Source organism: Larus michahellis, chromosome 1 (assembly GCF_964199755.1).
Source record: "Larus michahellis chromosome 1, bLarMic1.1, whole genome shotgun sequence".
Taxonomy (NCBI): Eukaryota; Metazoa; Chordata; class Aves; order Charadriiformes; family Laridae; genus Larus; species Larus michahellis.
Genome location: NC_133896.1, coordinates 36,767,576 through 36,788,780, shown reverse-complemented (window position 1 = coordinate 36,788,780; position 21,205 = coordinate 36,767,576). Strand labels below are relative to the sequence as shown.

Sequence of the window (21,205 nt, the reverse complement as noted above, 5' to 3'; positions counted from 1 at the left end):
AGGAGAAAAATTTTGCTTTGGTGATTGAAAGATTTTTTTTATTTTTATTTTATTTGAATTATTTTGAAGTAGATAACTTTGAGGGGGGGCTTTTCTTTATATATTTTCCTACTGTCTTACGGGACTTTCAGCTATTGTTTGAGCAGAGTTGGGGTCTTTGCAGTTACAGAGAAAAGCATTTGACAGCATCTTTTTGTAAGAGATCTAAGAAAGCAGCAACTTGGGATCATCAACTGGTCTTTTGTTTAAGGCTTTACTTTTTGTTGCTTTATCAGAAGTGTTTAGGGCGCTTGCAAGCTGGTTTTGTGTTCTTTCATTCCCCCTCTTCCACTTTCAGCTGACCTTTCCTACCGGGATGGCTTCCTGCCTGGCACAGCTGCTTTCTCACCAACAAATGCAAGTTGCCAAATCTCCCCCTTTCTCTGCAGCACTTTCTTTTTAGAAACATTTGTAGGTATTTTGATGTTCCAGTGTCGGACCCTGTGGGCTACACAGATAATACACATGGCCTCAGCCTTAACCTACATGGTATAAGCAGAGGGGGCCCGGACCCTTGCTCTGGAAGAGCTTGCTTAGGATGTCTTGACCCTTGGAACAGATCTTACAGAGGAGGTGCAACTGGGAATGCTCTCCACTACCATGGAGAGGAACTAGGCCTTGGTAGGGGAGAAGCAGATAGGTTTTGTAGTACCATCCCATGGTTGCAGGTGGTTGTCAGTTACCCCACAGCTCAACTAAACCGAGGAGGTGGGTCAGGCTCCCTGCTTACAGGTTTTATTTTTTAGCTTGGGCAGGTCTGGAGTGTGTGTGCGGCCAGTTCCCACGCTTCTCCTGGTGCAACACAACTCCCCAAGATCTTGTAGCGCACTCAGCCCTTAAATTTCAAAAAGCATTTTTTGTGCATGCTGTTGTTGTCGTGCATCATTCAGAATTTCTGCTGAGCTCTCTGCCTTTACCTGTTATTTTTATCTAGGTATGCTACATACAAAATTTTGCTAGACTCGTGAGTTTAAAAAATACAAGTACTTGGATGACTGCTTCAATTTTTTTCAGAATATGAGATCTAGACCTGAGTAAAACTCTTCACCTCCTACAGCACAGCTTGGAACTTTCACTGAAGCAAATACAACTTGCTGTAATCTTAATGAGCACAATATAGGGAGGAGTAAAACAGCCAAAGAGTGATTGTTCTGATATCAGTGTGAAAAATAGAGGGCTGAATAGAAATGCTTCAAAAGAGTCGAGCTGTTTTTTGGGTTGGTTGGGTTTTTGTGGGATTTTTTTTGTTTGTTTTGGTTTGGGGTTGTTTTTTTTTTGTTGTTTTTTTTTTTTTTTTTTCAGGAAACTATTATCAAAACCTGTTTTGGATTTGTTCAACTGGCCTGTTTTGGTTCTTTTAAGATAAACTTGGGATTTTGTAATCAGTGACCTTGACACAAGAGTTTCACAGCTGCTTGTTGAATGAAGGATAGAAGCACAGTGTGACCTACATTTCCATTCATTCGGATGGGATTTAGGGTCTCGCGAGATACCAGCAGAATGCTAATTGTGAGCCAAACAAACCAGCTGGCTCCTATCTGGGGGATTTGCTTTTGGCTGAGGACATGTCAGAGATTAGTCTTGTAAGGTACTGAAGTACTGATCAAGTGATGCAAATACCTCTTCAAATGTGACTGAATCCCACCGCCTCACTGTGCAGGCTTCAGGAAGCTCCTGTTTGCGAAGTAGGGTGTATTTTTACTAGCACTACTATACCGTGAACTAAACCTTAGGATTATTTATTTATTGCTGAGCAATGTGTTTGACGCAATAGATACAGCTAATAGTGTAAAAAGAGGAGCTTCTGATCCAAATTAGATATGTTATTTGGATTGAATGTCATAAAAGATTGGATAGGAGATAAGCGGGTAATGGGGGAAAGAAGGGAAGGGATGGAAAGGAGTTGATCATGAATAGGTCTAATCAAACAGCTCCTGGAGGAACTGTTGTTGGGTGAGAAAACAAAAGCAAGAATTCCCTTGAAAATATGTCTCTGAGTAAAAGCTAGGGAATTATGTAGATCTCAGTCTTCTTTTTTTTATTATTTCATCTCCAAATGTTGTTGTTGTTATTTACATCCGTGATAAAATGGAAGCGAGGACAACAACTGGAGGGTTTTTTTTGATGGGGGAGGGTTGTTTTTTTTTCTCTCAAGCATGAGAAAGTAGAGCTTTATCTCATTTCATTCACTTCGCTGGAGGATAACATATTTTTCGAGGCAGAGAGAAAAAGAGATATGAAGGGGAACTGAAGAGCTTAGGAAACTGAGGCACTTCCTCTGTGGAAAGAGGGAGGGGGATGGTAGGTTTTACATAAAAAATTTCAGAGGTCTAATTAAGGGTTACCTTTTGGAGATATGGACATCTTGTTAGTTCTGCTTTGTTATTTGTATAAGCAGCTTAGGTGTGGGTTTTGTCCTGATAAGTTACAGTCTGTGAAAGCAAGGAGGAAAGACAACAGTAAAATCAGCATTGGAAAGCTGGTTGAAAGAATTCCCTCGAGGAGGAATTTAAGAAGCTGCAGAGAGAAAGGGATTTCAAAAGACAGCAAAGACAGAAGCTGAGGGGAAGGTGTTACCAGCTCTTGTGCTGGGCATCAGGCACCAACACATAGCTCAGGCTTTGAGATTAAAAATCATAGGGCTTCGCTGCAGCCCTTTCACAAAGTTTGCCTGTGAGATGGGATTGAGGGGTAGAATAGTACCCTTGCCAGGAAGGGGGTACCTCTTGGCATCTAGACGGTGTTACCTGGTAGCTCCCATAAGCACTATTTGGATGTTATGATTAGTTCCAGTCTTCACAAGGATTTAAAAAATAAACGTAATCCTCTGCTGGTGAGAGGAAAACTGGATTTTTGGGAGACAAAGTGAAATTCTGGGAGGGAACATATACTGACACCTCAACCCCCACATCTTTTCAGTATTCAGTCTTGCCAGGTTCCTTTTGACCATATCCTCGTCTAGCAAGGTGTTTGGTACACAGGTTCAACTCCAGGCGTTTCGCGGTAGCTCACTGCCAAGCTACTCTGTTAGGTCACTTTGTTCTTGCAGCCTTTCTAATGTATTCAGTGCCTTGACAAATTTTCTTGGCAAGAGCTTTATAAAATGATACCATATTGTGCGTAACTTAACACGCCGTTAAACATCAGAACATCTCCTGCCGTACAAGCCCTGAAGTCCATCATTAAGCTTAGAAACCAGAGCAACTCCAGTACTTGAGTGATTTTTTTCTAAGGAACAATAAGTGGTAAGGAAGGTAGTGATTTTTGTAAGGAGTTGATTTTGTCTCTGTTTGTCTTCTGCTTTTTTTTTTTTAAGTGGGGTTGCAAACAGGTAGCAGTATCAGTGAGGGGACTGAATCAGTGAGCTAAACTGAATATTAATTAGCTCTTCATGTGATAAAACTACACTTTCTGTGCTGCTGCAATATTTTAATCATGCTTCTGGCATTTCAAACTAAAGAGGTGTTGGTCAGCTGATTTAAATCCTTTGCTATTTGTGCTCCCCCCACCCGCCCCTGTTTCTGAATATATTTTTTCCCAATGTGGCAAGAAAATGTCGAGTTTTCAGACTAGAAGCTTATTGTGTCTCAATGTTTGATCTCCAGTTGCTCAAAGGTTAGGCACTGCAGGGGGTGAGTGGTTAAACTGCTCACAGGTGCCTTCCAACTACATGCTCTTTCATCTTTGCTCTCTGTGTGTTTCACAAAATAATTTTATCCACAGTTGGTGTTTATTTACAAGAAATACTTGTAAACAACTGATGGTATTGTGCATACAGGTGTCAGGCTGCAGTGTGTGACATTTGGCACTGTAAGGAAACTTAAGAGTTTCTGGAAGCAGTTAACTGTAGTGGATGCACGTTTTCTTAAGAGTTACACTGTCTCTTTTTTTCTAATCCGAGGCAGGAATAGTCATTTGCATGTCACAGTATCATGTTGCTCTTAGAAAATCAAAAGAATATATTACCTTCAGCAAGGCTGACCTAGAATTGACATTTCAGCAAGAGCAGGCAAGCTGGCGCAGAGTCCCGTGCAGACCTTCCTTTGGTTTTTATTTTCATTTCAACAACCTTTAGCAAGTGTTTTCCTGTTATGTAAAATTTTACTGTAATGAAAACATTAGAGATCAAGAAGTCAGGTATGTCTTGAACTTGCCACCACGATTATGATGTGCCTTCTAGCTGGTTTACTTTCTGGGGAAGCAGCAGTTGTTTTCAAAGACATCAAGTGCCTGATGTGAAACTTGATGTTTGTCTGGTAGTGGAGAGGCTGTCTTTGATTAGCGGTCAGCTCGTTAGGTGACTTGCACCTCATAGTAGAGAGGAGTGGTTAGATATTGTTTGTGGAAGAAGACATGCTTGCATCAAAGTGACAACATCTTTGCTTGGTGGGAACAAGACATGGTCCCAGCTTGCTCAAGTTTTTCCTGTGTGAGCCCAGGACTGTCAGAGCGTGTGTCTTACTGAATGTGGTGTCGACTGATGAAAAATTAGTCAGTTTGTGGTGAGGTTCTCATGTAGAAAGTGGAAAACATGTTTAAACTTGGTTGTTCTGAGACAGATGATAGTAACCATGGTATCTTGGATAATGCAAACTTCTGGTTAGGGTTCGAAATGTTGGTGGTGGAAGAGCTGTTATTTCAGGTTCATCACTGATGGAAGGAAGATAAGCAGTTGTGGTGCAAATCTCAGGGTACCTTTGGTTTTCCGAAGATTGTGCTGAGCTCTTACTGCTGATTTCTGCAGCTCTTGGTGCAGATCTTCTCTCTATGCTGCAGGTGGGACAGAGGTGCGAGGGTTTGAGGGTTTTTTGGGGAGGATTATGCTCTGCAATGCTAGAGGGGTGTATTTAGTATGGATCTCTGTGTTGCTGTGCTACAAGCAAACTTGACTTGCATGTTGGAATATTAAGGCAAAGCCTTTCCTTTGTATTTCTGTTACAGCATTTCTAATATATGCCCTTTAAACAGACTAATAGCAGTTGCACATTTTTCTGTGCCTTTAGCAGTAACAGCTTTTTAGATTTATAGCAGGTGTTTTGTTTGTACAAGACTTGGAACTTGACAGAACGCACACCCTTAGCCAACAGATTCGTTACTCACTGTAGCAGAGAGGCTGGCAGGTAGAAAAGCAACTGGGGATCTCATGTTTCAACTAGGAGGCATAAGTGTTATCAGTCGTGACCATCAAGTAGTCCCTTTCTTTAGAAAAGTATGGTATGCCTAAGGGTAAAATACGCTCATGATACCATTTGTTCTTATTCACATAGTTCTGTGAAACATGCTTGTTACGCCATGGGTAGGTGTATAGAAACAAGCAAGTATGCATGTGTGTATGTATGCATACGTATGTGTGTAAGAAAGGTATTTTAATTCGGTTGGTGTTTGCAATACTTCTGGGCTATGGTTCTGTACATCTTGAGTCACATAGGAGGTACAGATGAAGGCTTCTGTGCTTTGCTAACTTGGACATGTGCCTTGTTTTCTCGTTTTGTTTCTTCTCAGGGTAATAAATGCAGGGAAGAGCACGCACAATGAAGATCAAGCCAGCTGTGAAGTCCTCTTTGTCAAGAAGAAAGCTGGAGGTGCTAATTCTACACCAAACAAGAACTCAACAAAACGGAGGTCGTCGCTGCCTAATGGAGAAGGTCTCCAGCTGAAAGACAATTCAGTAAGCAGACTTCTGTATCTTGTCAGTGAAGAAATACAAAATAAATATAAAAGGATGTGGCAATATGACACTAAAAGATGTTTACTGAATGTTTCATATATTTTCAGTTACCTCATTAATTATCTCTGCTTAAATACAGAATGCTCAACTTTATTTTTCTTAGCTCTACTACTTGATTTTTTTATTTCGTGCATTAAAAAATGCTCCTTGCATCTAAGATGTTTTAGTTTAAAGGTGGGGAGGGGCATATTCCTTGACTTTTCCTTTTTGTTTCATTTCTGAAAATATAATCCTGAAAAATTTATTGCTGAAGAATTCTGTGAGTTTGATGGCTGTGGTTGACTTGTCCAGTGATGGTCACTGCAAGCATGGCAGTATCACCGTTTGTACACTCATACAATTTTATTAAGGGTTAGATAGTCATGTGGGTTTGTTGTGGTTTAACCCCAGCCAGCAATTTAGTACCACCCAGCTGCTCGCTCACCCCCCCCATGGCGGGATGGGGGAGAGAATCAGAAGAGTGAAAGTGAGAAAACTTGTGGGTTGAGATAAAGACAGTTTAATAAATAAAGCAAAAGCTGTGCATGAAAGCAGAGCAAAATGAGGAATTCACTCACCGCTTCCCATGGGTAGGCAGGTGTTCAGCCATCTCCAGGAAAGCAGGGCTCCATCACACATAACGGTTACTTGGGGAGACAAACACCATCACTCCAAACATGCTCCCTTCCTTCTACTTCCCTGACGTTTATATACTGAGCATGACCTCACATGGTATGGGATATCCCTTTGGTTAGTTGGGATCAGCTGGCCCGGCTGTCCCAGCTTCTTGGGTGCCCCCTACCTTCTTGTTGGCAGGCCTCTATGAGAAGCTGAAAAGTCCTTGACTGCTTAGCAACAACTAAAATATGAGTGTGTTATCAAGATTATTCTCATCCTAAATCCAAAACACAGCAGTATATCAGCTGCTTGTAAGAAAATTAACTCTATCCCAGCTGAAACTTCCACTGAAGCAGTATTATGTGTAGCAAGGTTGGTTTATGCAGGTAGGGTAAGGTCATCCAGCAGACTGAATTCAGCTGTTTTTGCGGACTATGGCTCCTCTCTTTATGTGGATACACGTCATGCACTTGTCTACTGGCAGTCATCTGCTATTCTTCATCTGTCTTGTTTCCTGACTGGCTAATTACTTCATCTGCTTTTTAAGCATGAGCTCAGGCTCCAACAATAATTAATAGTGTGCGTTCAATTCAGACATTTAGCCATGTAACACGAAATGCCCTATCTGAATGTTGGAGTTTGACAATGTGGATATGCAGTCTTTCTGCTGCTGGAAGAACACAAGTTCTCCCTAAGTGATAATTAGTCGTTCGGTGGACTTTAAGTGCCGTTTTCTGTTTGGTTTTTGTTTTAAACCAGGTTGTGAATAGCAGTCTGCTTCAGTCTCTCTCCCAAAATCCCCTGGCTTGGTACACCTGATGGCTGCAGGGCTCATTGGGGTCCTCAGCCACAAGCGTTCCTCTTGCACTGTGTCCCTCCCCACCTCTTGCTCCTCCTGTTCTGTTTCCTGTTTCATTATTGCTGCAACGTTTTCAGGCTCTGACAGATTTTCCAGGTTTGCGAAGAGCCCCGTGCTTTCCTCTTTGAAATTTTTCCTTAAATCACCTGTCCCAGTTCCTGTGTGCTGATATTCCTCATTGTGTTCAGACAGTCATGAATTTTTTTTAAGTCCGTATTTCCACACTCCTGGATAAAGAGTTGTGCTGTGTACTTGCTGGGACTGAGTTCTGTGTAGAGTCATGCAACGCAAAACAGAATTTGTTTTATTAGTCTGTGTTTTAAAAAGTCTTTCTTAGAAAGTCCGTGCAACTGTCTGCTATTTGCTCATGCAGACACTTGGTTCCACGAGTGTACTTAATTTTCATATGCATTAATTACATTTAGTGAAGCAAGCATTTGGCCACAGTACTTGTTCGTGTATATACAGCATATCAAGGTAAGCAACAGTGTGCTTGGTCCAGGTGATGGGTTTGTTTGAAACAAAGGGCATCGCTGTGTTGTGCGCACAGGATGCAAAGACCCCTGTGCAGACCCCAGCCTGGGCAGACACATCTTGGTGGTGTGCAGAGGTACTAGCTTTGGTCTAAGACCACATCTAAGTTCCAGGCCTACTGTGTGAGATACCTGCTCGGGGCCTATGCATCTGGGATGTGGATGAATGTAGCTGCAGTGAATTTGCCTATGTTTTCATGTTTTGGGGGCATGCATGGGACACTGAAGGCTTTGTAGCATTGTTTCACAAAGTCCAGTTAACTTCCAGCTTTGAGCAGTATCAAATGCTTCTCAACAGCAAAAGCAGGCTATGTTTTATATATTACACTGTGTGTTTAATCGTCTTCCTCAGAAGACACTTTTTTCCAAACATTACATAGTTAATATGTTTAGATTGCATTAAAAATACAGGTTATAAAACTATTCTGTTACTGGAAGGGTGTCTTCACTAACCGTGATGGTATCCATCATTATGGTCATCATACTGTTACGGTATCGTAATGGTAGGGTCTGTCAACTGATTGCATATTTTTGAAAGCTGTTCTCTTTATCCATTTTAACTTAATAATTGTCAGCCTTGCTAAATATCCAATTACCCTGCGTTATGTGAAGTATCTCACAGAACTTTCTCATTTCTCTTCCTTCTGTATCTTTCATCTCGATTTTGGAATAAACAGCCACTCCCTTTCAAGCTTCTTGAGAGAAACGCTTTTATTTCAGATCTTCTGTTCTTTCTTCTATTCCTGACATATTTTGACCAGAAATGAGCATAATGTCTGAAGTGAAGACCCAGCTGATCTGTGTAATATAGTATACTATTTTCATGCTGCTTGTTATCGTGTTCTTTATATGTTCTCTTCTTATCTACAGATTTACTTCTGTTTTCTACGTGGCATTTGAATGAGTGCTATAGCACTCATTATTTAGCTGTGTAAAACCTATTCTACCATGTTATTAGACCACAGCTTGTGAATTTAAATTTGTAATATATTTTCCCAAAACAGGCAGCATATATCTGGAGAAAGTTTTCTACTAGAGGGCAGTCTTACACTAGCAATTAGTAGGATTTTGTGCTGGTTGAATATATCTAAAAAGGAAAAAAAAAGACGTACATGTTTTTATAATGTGTCATATTTTTATGTTTTCATATTTTTATACTGTGAAGTGTAATGTTGTGTTTTGCCCTCACATAGCATTGTTACAAATATTTTTTTAAGGAGTGTATGAGTTCAGTGTTAAATGTGATGAGGGTGCAGCACGCTCTATATCAACAGGATGTAGAAATACAGGCTTGAGACACTCCAGTGAATGGTATAATATCATCTTGGCAAGCATTTTGTAAGAAAGCCAGAGGCTGAATACTGTAAATGCCTCATGGGGAAATCCCACTGTAACACACAGTCTGAAATTGTCTCCGAGTGAAGAACCTTGTAGAAATACTGAAGGAAGAAGGGATGAGGGAAGCAGCTTATTGAGCATTTGTCTGATTAAAACAAAGATTTTAATTTTTTTCTGTTCTTTTTTAGTTTTTTAAAGTGTGGAGCACAAAGGCAATAGGATGTGCAACTTAAACTGTCTCTTGATTTACCAGAGTCCATTTCATGATCCTCAGATTTTTCTTTTTTTCCACAGGATCTTGAGAAGGCCACATGCCATCTTTGTTTTATCCTGCTTTCTGGGAAGTTTGTGAAACTTAAATGGCAGCTGCATCCGAGGTTGTGTGATTATTGTTGTTTAATGCTTACCCTATCAATGCAGCCCTGTGTTTCAGTAAGGCAGCATAAGGGAGTTGGAGATCCATGTGTTGTCCATGCAGGTTGGATGCTGCTGTCATGGCCTTGACTCTGTGGGTGGATTCTGTAGAGTTTCTGGGAATGGGAGGAAGGAGGTGGTGGGCCAGAAATTATGAGATGGAGAAGCGAACAATTGTTTAGCCCCGACACACACACAAATCCAAGGAAACCTGTTAAATAGCATAAATATGTTTTTCTTCTTGAAAGAGCAGGTGGTATACTGAGCAGAGCAGTGAAAGGAAAGACTCTGCAAATAAAACCCTAAATTCTCTCCCCTTCCCCCCCCCCACTCCACTGTTGCTTGATTAATCATATTTGCCCTCTGTCCCTATTAAGGAGCATTCACTTTATAAATTACACAGCTTTTTCACTGGTAGTATTTTACTACGGGGCCTTTAACTACGGGGTACCTCGATGAGGAACGCTGAAGACCATCCGTAAGTGAAATGGGAATCCTATGCCAGGATATTGTCATAGTGACAATCAGGTTGCAGGACTTAATGTGAAGCATTATTGATTGCCATTGTAATGTGAGGATACATAATTATTAATTCTGCAGTTTTCTTTGCAACAAAGATGGGACGGAGTATTTGTTTTGTGTGACACAAGGCTGGTTGCCTACTATGGGGAGCTGAGCATATCATCAGTTACACGAGGAGGCTTTTCTCTGAGGATGGGGTGGCGATTGCCCACCCAGTTCAGATTTTATGAGCATTAAAGATGTGCGTTAGTGCATTTTGTGAGTTTAGTTCATATTTGGAACAATAATAGTCAGGGTGGGTTGTGGTTTTCAGAATAAATCTTTAGTGGCAACATGATTCATTTGCCTGTTTGTAATTAGCTTCATAAAAAATAAAAATTCTGAAGGTTTGCAGTGTAGGACCACTGTCTAGCTTACCTGAAAAAATTGTCCCAAATTGATTGCTGTATATTGGTAAGGCTGCCCTTTTTTCTTATTTTTTTTTTCTATAACTGAGCTCCCATTATGTGTGTGTATGTATATATATGCATTTTCTGTCATGATTTCTTATACCTTACTTGACCCAAAATTTTGTGTGTCTTAATTATATTTTACAATTACAAAACCCAGGAGACTGCTGAACCTTCCTGAAAGCTAGGTCAGCAGTTGAGGAACCTGAAGCTTATTAAATTTCCTAGTACATTCTGGAAATGAATTGTAAGGTCAGTGCAGTGAAGGGTTTGTTTGCTCTTCATGTATCTGGTAGCTATTCATAATGTTGTTAAATCTGAATCTTTTGAAAGCAAATCTAAAATAGATCAGTTTGACTGATCATACTCCCACTTGAGGGCTCTGTCCAGTTAGAACAGATGGAGACTGATATTTGAAAGACTGCTTTTGACAGAATACCGCCAGAGCTAGTAGAAATAGATGTCTTGTTCTCCAAGAGTTTGCAGAATGTAAGTACTTTTGGGAAGAAGTTCAAGCTCCCAAATGTGAAAGACAGAGAACAGCCATACATATGCATACCGAAAGAGGTAATTGCTTGGTGGCTACAAAGGTCATCTCAGCTATGGGAGGAAAAGCAAGGACCTTTTTGTGCATTTGGTCTTACGTGTGCCCTGACTGCTAGCCCTTGTTCATTCTCTGAGTCTCTGCTTTATTTGCACCCTATACTTAATTCTCGTCGAATTGGTATGGTTTTGGAGAATTCATCTCTTTCAAATAGAGGAGCTGTTTTTATTCTCAAGGTGGGGGAAAGGAATTTGTTTCTTCCTTTTTTAGACAGCTAATAGGTTATTCGTGGTTATACTCTCTCTGCTAGTTCAAAAGTAAATGGAGCTTCGTAGGAATATATAGAAGTTTTTGGAGACTAATATTTAGGTTACAGTAATTGGTTGCAGATCCCAAATGAAGTTAAGGCCCTAGAGCATCTCACACAGAACATGTGTATAACAGCAGCGTTGCAGTAGTCATCTCCCCTGACTGTATATGCTTGTAATACGGACCTCTCGGTTATCTATGGTACTTCTGCAGTTGATAGGGAGAAATAAATCTACTTTGGAATGAGATGAGCGTAGTCTGAAAGCGCAGGATTTTTTCTCTCTGCTGAGTATAGAGGCAATTTAGAGAACTATGTTGGACATGTGCAATGTAGGTGTCTGAACTAAGCTGACCTGGTAGCAGCACCCTCTTGTTTAAGAATTACTAGTCCAAAAAGGACAAGACCGGTGAACTCCAGAAGAACCACCATAGCTGACGTGGCCATGCTGTGTTCATGTCCGTGACAGCCTGAGAATACAGCTCAGGCCCATGTGAGATTCTCTGTCATAATTTGTGCTGCCCATTGGCTTAGAGGAAATGAGTAGTAACATTTAAATTTCACTTTTTGTCATGGGCCATTGTTCTGGTGTGTTTTAAAGCTTCCTGGTCTCTGATAGTACCTTATTTGACTGCCAAGTTCACAAGAGACTTGTGTGAGTGTTGTGCTCATAATAATGAGAGTGAATTGTGTTAATAACTGTTCTCCTTCTATCTTTTGAAAAGCTCTAATACAGACTTTGGTAGAGGCTTTTTTTGGGAAAACTTAAGAAGGTGGGGGGGTTAAACTTGTTCTTAATTTTAAGTTTCTGTTCTAGTTTGGAAACAGGGAGAAGGCAATGCTAAAATACCTTCTTCCTCTAGGTGGAAGGTAGAATATTTCCATTTCAATCAGAGGTGTAATGCCTTTATGCTTTTTCCCTCAAAGGCAGCGCATCTCCAAAGGAGTAGCACCTTTCGAATGACATGAGGACATAAGCTGTGGAAGCATTATCCATGGTGCATGATGAGGTAGATTTTGGCCAGGGAGCCCAACCTTAAGAGAAGAATGGGGGCAGAAGTAGTTTGATCTACAGCTCCCAGGAGACACAGTGTTGCCGTTTTGACTAAATGGTTTCTGTTTTCACCTGACCTACTGTCACTTTGGGGTGCTTGTTTCTGTTGGCAGAATACTTTGCCTTTTGCATTAATAACAGTCTATTTTTACAAACAGGCTTTTTAGTCAGTAATCCTGTCATCCGTTAAAAATAGCTTAAGCAGAATTTTACAGCCAACTGTTGTGTGAACTTGGAGGGATTCTGAGCTCAGAGCAGGCTAGCACAACTGCCAGTCATGCCTTCAGGGGTGAAGTTTCGGAAGAGGTTTTTTGGTGAATTTACCAGACTGGGTAAGTGGGTGGGTCTGGCTGAACAGCTGCATTTGGAAATGTGGACATTTGTTGTTTTTTCCACCATTATGGGATGTATCCTGTATGATCCCTATGGTTGTAAGAAATCCAGTACCGTAGAACAATACTTCCTTTTCTCAGCATTTCAGTAACAAAATGACGAGTGCACAATAGACTGCTGAATTCCTTCTCTTGGAGGAACTCTCCGCTATGTAGATGAGTGTATTGTTAATGCACTGGTTAAGAATATTTTGGACTTTACTACAGCAGCAATGCTATAAGCTAAAAAAACCAAAAAGACTTTTATGTAATTTTATAATCAAGGCTTTTAAATATGCATTTCAAGAAAGTAAGTTCTAAGTAATAATGATCATTCAGCAATGAGTCATGCCCTTTGAACAGCATGAACTTGTAGTGATGGTCTATATACATGTTGCTAAAAGAGACATTTTGCATCAGGTTTTGGATTTTGTAGCTCAGGGCAGCAATGAATGATGTCTTTTGGATCTGCAAATGACAGTTCACGGTGTTCTTACTCTAACTTGTCTGTCACCTCCTACAGCCAGTGGTTGGCACCTTTGTGGAGCACTGGAACAGCAGAGAGTAGAAGGAACTGCAGTTCATAGCGATGTCCATAAATTTGAAATAAACAATGCTTCGGGCATGAGGTGCTGGGATGCAGGTGGTGCCTAGACTATGTGCTCATCTGTTGTGTACAGGAGCAGTATTCAGGTGAATGAAACAAATCATGTCTGTCATCCTGAATTAGACCACAGTCAGTCTGACGTGCAGATACAATTTATAAGTTCTTTGATTGCAGGGAGATCTAGGTTATGCTCCTTAGTATGAGGTGTTTTGCAATAGTATTGCCTGATTCCTGCCCCTTGCAAAATGATTTGTTTCAAAGTCTGTATTAGTCCACCCACATCTGACTTGCAAGGCAGACCCACAAGCAGTTGTTTCAGCATAGCTGGGAGAAGGTGCAGGATTAAGAAGAAATTAAGGGGAAAGGAGAGACTGAAAAGACTCTTCCCACATGCTGCTGCCAAATATGCTGTCATGCAAAGACAGGTATTGTTACACCTTAAATGCTTCCCTGAGGATCTCTAGGTGAATTTCTCAAAAAAAAAAAAAAAAAAAAAAAAAAAAAAAAAAAGTGGAGGTTATCTAGGGTATGGCTCCTTGGTATTTTTCAGGCAAATCAGAACTTGTGCTCCCCAGAATTTAGTCTGCCTCCAGCCATGGGTACTGGGCCCTGTCTGAGTGATAGGGCACCCCAACACAAAAACATGGTTTCTGTTCAAATTGGAGCAATAGTGGAGCTGACTTACACGTATCAGAGGAGACTGCATGGAGCAGAAAGGGAGAAATATTAGAAAATCACATAATTGATCACTAACTGCTGAACATATACATGACATTACCACGTATACCTTAATTTTAATAATTATGTCTACAAAACTTACTTTTTCTGGATACTCTGCCTGTACGAGAGTGGTTGTGCTGACCAGCATGCTAGGTGTTGAGCTAAAATATAAGATCTAAAAGCATCCTATTATGCTGAAGGCTATACTAAAACACTTGCATGGCTGTTCTGGTCAGAGGGTATATAACTCCAGTACTGTACAGGAAACTTTTCAGAGGACTGGGAAGAACTAGGCAGTGAATGTGTAGGCTAGAATGGGTGGAGTGCAGCTGATCCCACTTGGGTCTGCCATCCTTCAGGACGTCTGCGCTATACACGTTCCTGGGCTGGCACAGGCAGGGAAAGGCTGAGCTGTCCCATCTGCCAGCATGAATCGACCTTATCTACTAGTCATGGAAGTGGGGATCACGTCTTGTTACTAGATGTCAAACTGAGGTCTTTCATATCTCATGCCTAGTGAAAAAAAAGGTCTGTCGCAGAAGTATTGGGTGCTGTCTTGTGTAGAATTTTGGTCTCCGTGGCAGTAGGTCCATCATTTATCAATGATGTGATTTTTTTCAAATGCTTTTCTTCTGATCTGCACAATCATTAGGAAATCAACTTAGTCCCACAGTGGTAGCTGTGCTTGGTCAGTGCATCCTATGATGGCTGTAAGGTAAGAAAGACTGTAAGTTCAGCCTTTTTCTTTTTTTTGAGGGGGTTAAGGAAAAGAAAAAAGGAAAAAAAAAATGGTGTGTGGCAAAAATAATCATCTCTCCTTCCTGCCAGAGCTGTACTAACACAGTGAGTATTTCTCCATTTCAGAAAGGTTACCTCTGGGAAAGTTACCTGTGTTTCACCTGCTGCCCCTGTGCCACCGGCTGCTCCATCATCTCACTTGTGGCTGTGTAACGCTGATCGTCTCTTTTCCTTCCCTTTCTTCCCCTCTGCTTCTCCAGGACACAGATGGTATCAACCTCTACTACTGGTCCCTATTTGATGGACATGCTGGGTCTGGAGCAGCTGTGGTCGCTTCCAAACTGCTGCAGCACCATATCCTGGAGCAGCTGCAGGAGATTGTGGACATCCTGAGGAACACAGCCGTCCTCCCGCCCACCTGCCTGGGAGAGGAGCCTGACAACCCGGCCACCAACAGCAGGACACTGACGCGGGCGGCCTCCCTCCGTGGTGGTGTGGGGGCCCCGGGCTCACCCAGCACACCTCCAACACGCTTCTTCACCGAGAAGAAGATCCCACATGAGTGCCTGGTTATTGGGGCCATAGAAAGTGCATTCAAGGAAATGGTATGTATATGTCGGGGCTCTGAAGTCCTTGTTGCATACGTTAATTAGTCGCATGGCCTGGAGAAGATGAACATTTAGAGAGATTTTTTTGTTCCATTTTTTTTTCTTTCCCCTTCTTAAACACCTTCTGAGTGTGGATAAAATTATTTAAGAGCCTCAACAGCTTACCTGGTACATCCCTGTGAGGCAGGAACTGCATTTTAACTCCCAGGGAGCACCATGGCCATGTTTGTGGGTTACTTGACTCATGGAAGCTTTGTGCTCTTTTATTTTTGATTTTTTCCCCCCCCTCCTTTTTAAGATAAAAATTAGTATTGCCTCACAGTAGTACATTTCAGTATTGGCCGTTGTCATAAGGCTGTATGTACGGACACGCACTTTACAAGGCCTCATTGACCTACCGAAGCAGCAGCAAAGGCTCTCAGCATTCCTTGCACCACAGACCCTTGTTCATGTTGCCTGCAGCTACGTAAACGGGTCATAAAAGGTCACATCAGGGACATGGATGAGGGGCAGCATGCTTGATCCAATGACTTGTAGTTCATGTTAGTGTTGGGGTGGCTCATAAAGCGCAGCAGGGACTGCAGAGAGTATATGTGCAGCTCTTGGCTGAGGCAGGTTGGGTGTGTGTGCGTGGGGCATCAAGTGTGTTCCTATCACCCACTTGACTGTGTACAGCATGAACAACTGGGAGGAAATCATGACCCTGTGGAAACAGAATATCCATCAATTTCCCTATGGAAGGCTGTTTTTTCTCTTTCATAATTGATGTAGCTGCTATGCATCTTTACTTTTCACTTCTCTGTATTATTAAAAATAATTCTTGTCAGGCAGAGCAGAGGCTTGGCCTGCCTATGAGTACATGTGGATCAGGTCTTGGGAGATCTGATCTTGTTCTTTTTCTACTTTTTTGTTGTTGTTGTTTTTCAAAAAGGCTCTTATTTAAGCAGAAGGCTTTTAAACAAATGAGTGTTTCCCAGAGGTTTTATTTGTTGTCTGAAAAGAAGTATTTAATTATTGTTCTTCCTGATACATGTGAATTTTGTTTAGTATATGCATCTAATGAGAGACTAGAGTTGTTTTAATTAACAAAGCGATGCTTCACTTTGAATTCTGAATAGCAATTATCTTGCTGGATTGTCCTTTCTCCCCATGGAAGGGCAGGCAAACAGACCCACCAACTGTATTTGGACTTTAGGTCGGTAGGTCCAGGAGCGGGTTCCATAGCCGTGGTTTAGGCATCATTCACCATAGGGCATGCAAGCGGTTTTATGCACTGTGGGTAGTGGGCTCAGTTTCTGCTAGCTGAAAAGAGAGAGGAGGACGCATGAAAATTTCCTGTCAGTTTAGCATGCCCTTTTCAGAAAGGGAGGACTAGCTTCTTCCCTTCTTTGTCAAGAAAGAAGGGAAAAGATTACACTGTCCATCCACTGCACCCTAGTGGGCTCAGAGCATGCTTAAAAGAGGGACACCAATTTCATACTTCAGTTGGGGCAATTTTCAGACCAGAAGAGTGCCAGGCTCTGCGTGCATGGCATGACTTTCTCTCTTCTTTTGAAACTGGCTCCAAGTGCAGAAGAGATGAGAAATGGAGTTCCATGAGGCTGGAAAGCGAAGGTAGGAGAGCTAAAGAAGGGCTGTTTCAAGTGCTCTACCTTTCTTTTGAGAGCAACGTGAGTATTACTCATCACTGCCTTCCTTCAACACATCTGAATAGGCAGGGCTGTTACTGCCCTGCTTTATTTTGAGTTCACACCTCCAGTAGGTGTTCACACAGGAGACCATCTCAGCTCATGTCCAGGCACCTGACTGCGTGGGAGGGCTTCTGTGGATCGAATATGGCAACTGCAGAAACCCTGAATAACTCGCTATAGATACGATGTCTGAGTATTCCATGTACAGGTCACAGTAATCACTCTCCCCTTTTTCTAAACTGAAGCCCAGGGAATGTTTTATTTTCCTCCCTGTGTCTTTGTTCATATGCTACAGATCAGATACCTTAATTCTGACTTTTGCTCTTTATCAGAGAGCTGAAGTGCATTGTCTGTCTTTGCTATGTAAAGGACTACGCGTACCACAATGCGATAGAATTTCAGCATTAAGTTTTACATTACAAGGAAGACTTAAAAACAGTCAGATTAAGAAAAGCAACAGCTGATGGTATCTGCTTTAAGCTCTTGGGGGAGTCTTGTGCTTATAATTGATTTGGGCAAGAAGTATTTTCTTTTGTCCGTGTAAGGGAGTGTTTCATAAGATCAACACTCCCGAGTCTCATCTGTGCTTGCAATGACTGACCTCTGTCAAACTTCTGCTAGCTTACACTCCTGGTAGTTTTTGGGTGAAGATTTTGGGCCTCCTCCACAGCACGTTGTGTATTCAGCCCCGTTTTGTACTGCAACGTCATGGATGTTGTTGAGTTAGGTCAGTGCAGTTGAGATGTGCATAATGTATGAGGGTTCATGCCAGCAGAGTGTATCGTTTTACCTGGCACTCGGTCAGAGCTCATATTTCCTGGACATGTAGGCAGACTTCTTGGTGGTGTTTCCTGAAACACCCAGAGCGGCAAAGGAGCCCTTTGAACCTGGTGAAAATGCTGAGCGGATACAGATACCTTATGGTTTTGTGTTTGGCTTGTTTTTTGGTTTTTGGTTGTTTTTTTTTTTTTTTTAAACAGTCCAACCTGACTCGTTTATCTAATGATGGTTTTGTCCCCCTTTCCTGGGAGCATTTTGCGTACCATTACTTTTTTCCTTAACTGCCCTTTGAATTCTAGTTAAGCTCTCACCATTTTTGCCTCAAGTCTCAAATAAAATGCAATTCATCCCTTTCAAAAGGCTTTTTAAAATTACGTTTCTTTTACTGGGTGTGACTTCTTCTGGACAGTGCTTGTCTGACAGCTACATCCAGTAAAACGCTGTGGAAAGCTGACACAGACCAAGTCATTGCTTAACTCTAACTTAGAAATTTAACAGTTAAGCTGTCCCTTTTTGAAGTGCTTCTAGGTGGTGCTCTCTGATTGTGTTGGAACTGGGATTAGCAAGTTTCTTTGTTGTGTTCTCTGATAATTGACTGTCCTGTTTAAAAAATAAAAAATACTCAATGTCAGTAATTGTCAGTGATCACAATTATTCCAGCTAAATGGAAATCAATAAGCTTAAGTTCTGAAGGTATAATAAGTCAAATCCTCTAGTTTTTATCTTGTGAATTTTAAGATGTGCACTTATAGATTCAGTTCTAGGAGCCAGGTGGGATGTTTCCAAGTGCTCTTCTGTACTGGATAGAAGCATCAAACTATAATACCTTCCTTGTATTTAACCTTGTATACATGTGTGTGACATAATATGTATTTTAAAGAAAGGTTAAGGGGAGAGAGCACCTATTCCACACTGAAATCCATTTAATTTTGAATGTGAAAAAGTGGCGCAGAACTAGTCTGTACGATTTATTGGAAGGTATAAGTTTGTATACATTGTATCATGATTTTCTTTTTTAATGAGATTTTTTTTGACTCGGATGAAAGCTAGACAAGTGCTTTTGCAAGACTGGTGCCATTTTAATTTGAACTATCTTGAGACAGTAAAATATGTTGTAAGGTTTTCCTTTTGAAAAGCTTCCTCTGATTAAATAGCCAGTAGAAATTAAGAGGAATGAAACAGCGGTACAGGCATTTCAATGCCTTTTTCACAGAATGGCAGGGGTTGGAAGGGACCTTTGGAGATCACCTAGTCCAACCCCCTGCCAAAGCAGGTTCACCTAGACCAGGCTGGACAGGAATGCGTCCAGGTGGGTTTTGACTATCTCCAGAGATATCTCCATTTTGACAGAGGTAAAGCAGATTAAGGAGTTAATTTTGACTTTATGACTTCTGAAACGTGACTTTTTTTTTTTTTTGCATGCTCTAGTGACAGAGATTGGGGGGGGTTGGTTTTTTGTTTGGTTGGGTTTTTTGTGTTTGGGTTTTTTTTGTGTGTGTGTGTATGGTTGGGCTTGATGATCTCAAAGGTCCTTTCCAGCCATGAAGATTCTATGATTTTTGGTTTGGTTTTTTTTTTTTTTTAAGCAGATACCTGATATCCTGTGTGTAGGCAGTAAAGCTGAGATTTCCTGGATGAAAGGCCCCTACCTAGAGGATGGATATAGATGAAAAATAGTTATTTTAGTTGTTGCAGTATGATAACTTGTTATAATGATGATACTGCAATATCATGAATGTACCCACTTCTGTTTTTGAGATCCTAAATTTCTAAAACTTGGCACCGGCTGTAGCTGCCGGGCACTTTCTGCGCCTCCCCGCTTGCCGTGCCCTCTCCCCGCGCCCGGGCACCGCCTGCCCCGGCTGTGGACCGGCGGCTGATGCTGGCGAGTGGCCGGGGCCGGCGGCAGGTAAAGCTGCGGCCCCGCAGCCCCGGTGCCCTCCGCGGGCTCTCCAGCAGGTGGCAGGAGCAAGCCGCCGTCGGGGGCCCGGCAGCCTCCCGCCGAGCGGATGGTGATGGCTTTTCGTAGCTTGATCTTCCTCTTTTTTTTTTTTTTTTTTTTTTTTTTTGGAAGAGATAGTTAATTAGCGTGATTAACCTGCTGGTTTTGCTCTGGGAAGGCCGGGTCTGAGCCTTAGCGAGGCAGGGCGCTGAGGAGACCTAAGGAGTCAGGACGGCGGGGATGGTCTGTCCCAGGGCTGATGCCATGTCCTCGGGCTGCTTCTGTAATCCGTGGAGAAAGCAACCCCGGTGCCCGCTCTGGAAGCGTACCCCGTGGCACTTCGTGGGATCCTCTGCAGGCTTTGCTCCATCCTCCCAACACTCCCTCATCCAGGGAAGAGGGACGAGGGTGACCAGGCATGAGGCAACTCCTGTGGGCCCCCCTTCTCCAAAAGACAGAGTGGTTTGGGTTGGAAAGGACTTTAAAGAACACCTAGTTCCACCCCCCTGCCCTGGTCACGGACACCTCCCACTAGACCAGGTTACTCAAAGCCCCATCCAGTCTGGCCTGGAACACTTCCAGGGATAGGGCATCCACAACTTCTCTGGGCAACCTGTTCCAGTGCCCAGAGGTGGTGATTCTCACCACCCTGACAGTGAAAAATTTCTTCCTCATATCTAATCTACATCTCCCTTCTTTCAGTTTAAAACCATTACCCCTCATCCTGTCACTACACTCCCTGATAAAGACTTCCTCCCCATCCTTCCTGTAGGCCCCCTTTAAGTGGGTGGGGGCTGCACTAAGGTCTCCCTGGAGCCTTGTCTTCAGGCTGAACATCCCAAACTCTCTCAGCCTGTCTTCATAGGAGAGATGGTCCAGCCCTCTGATCATCTTCATGGACCTGTTCTGGACCTGCTCCAACCTGCTTCTTATAGGCTCCAGAGCTGGACACAGTACTCCAGGTGGGATCTCATAAGAGTGGAGCAGAGGGGCAGAATCACCTCCCTCACCCTGCTGGCCACGCTTCTTTTGAATACAGCCCAGGATGTGGTTGGCTTTCTGGGCCACATTGCTGGCTCATGTTAAGTTCTTCATCAACTGACACCTCCAAGTCATGGGCTAGGTCATGCATCCTAAGTCATGGGCTAGGTCATGCATCCTAAGTCATGGGCTAGGTCATGCATCCTAAAAAGAGAGGCAGAACACAGACTAAATTAGCTGCTTCCTTGGTGTGAAACGATAGCCTTTTGAACAGAGGATATAGAAATCCTTCCTCCCCCTCCCTCTCAGGTTCTGAGTGAGTGGCACGTGCTGCACTTTGGGCTGAAAGGTGCATCGTTTGATTCTGCTCAGCATTGCGCAGC

The 21,205-nt window shown here is 42.3% G+C and overlaps 1 protein-coding gene across 1 annotated transcript in view; it reads left to right on the top strand.

Moving 5' to 3' along the window:
- Window positions 1-21,205, top strand: part of PPM1H (protein phosphatase, Mg2+/Mn2+ dependent 1H) — a 143,977-nt gene that overhangs the window by 64,326 nt on the left and 58,446 nt on the right. Inside the window, exons 2-3 of the mRNA XM_074571862.1 lie at window positions 5,542-5,707; window positions 15,081-15,425. Of these exons, the coding sequence (XP_074427963.1) occupies window positions 5,542-5,707; window positions 15,081-15,425 (511 nt within the window). The remainder of the gene's footprint in view (window positions 1-5,541; window positions 5,708-15,080; window positions 15,426-21,205) is intronic.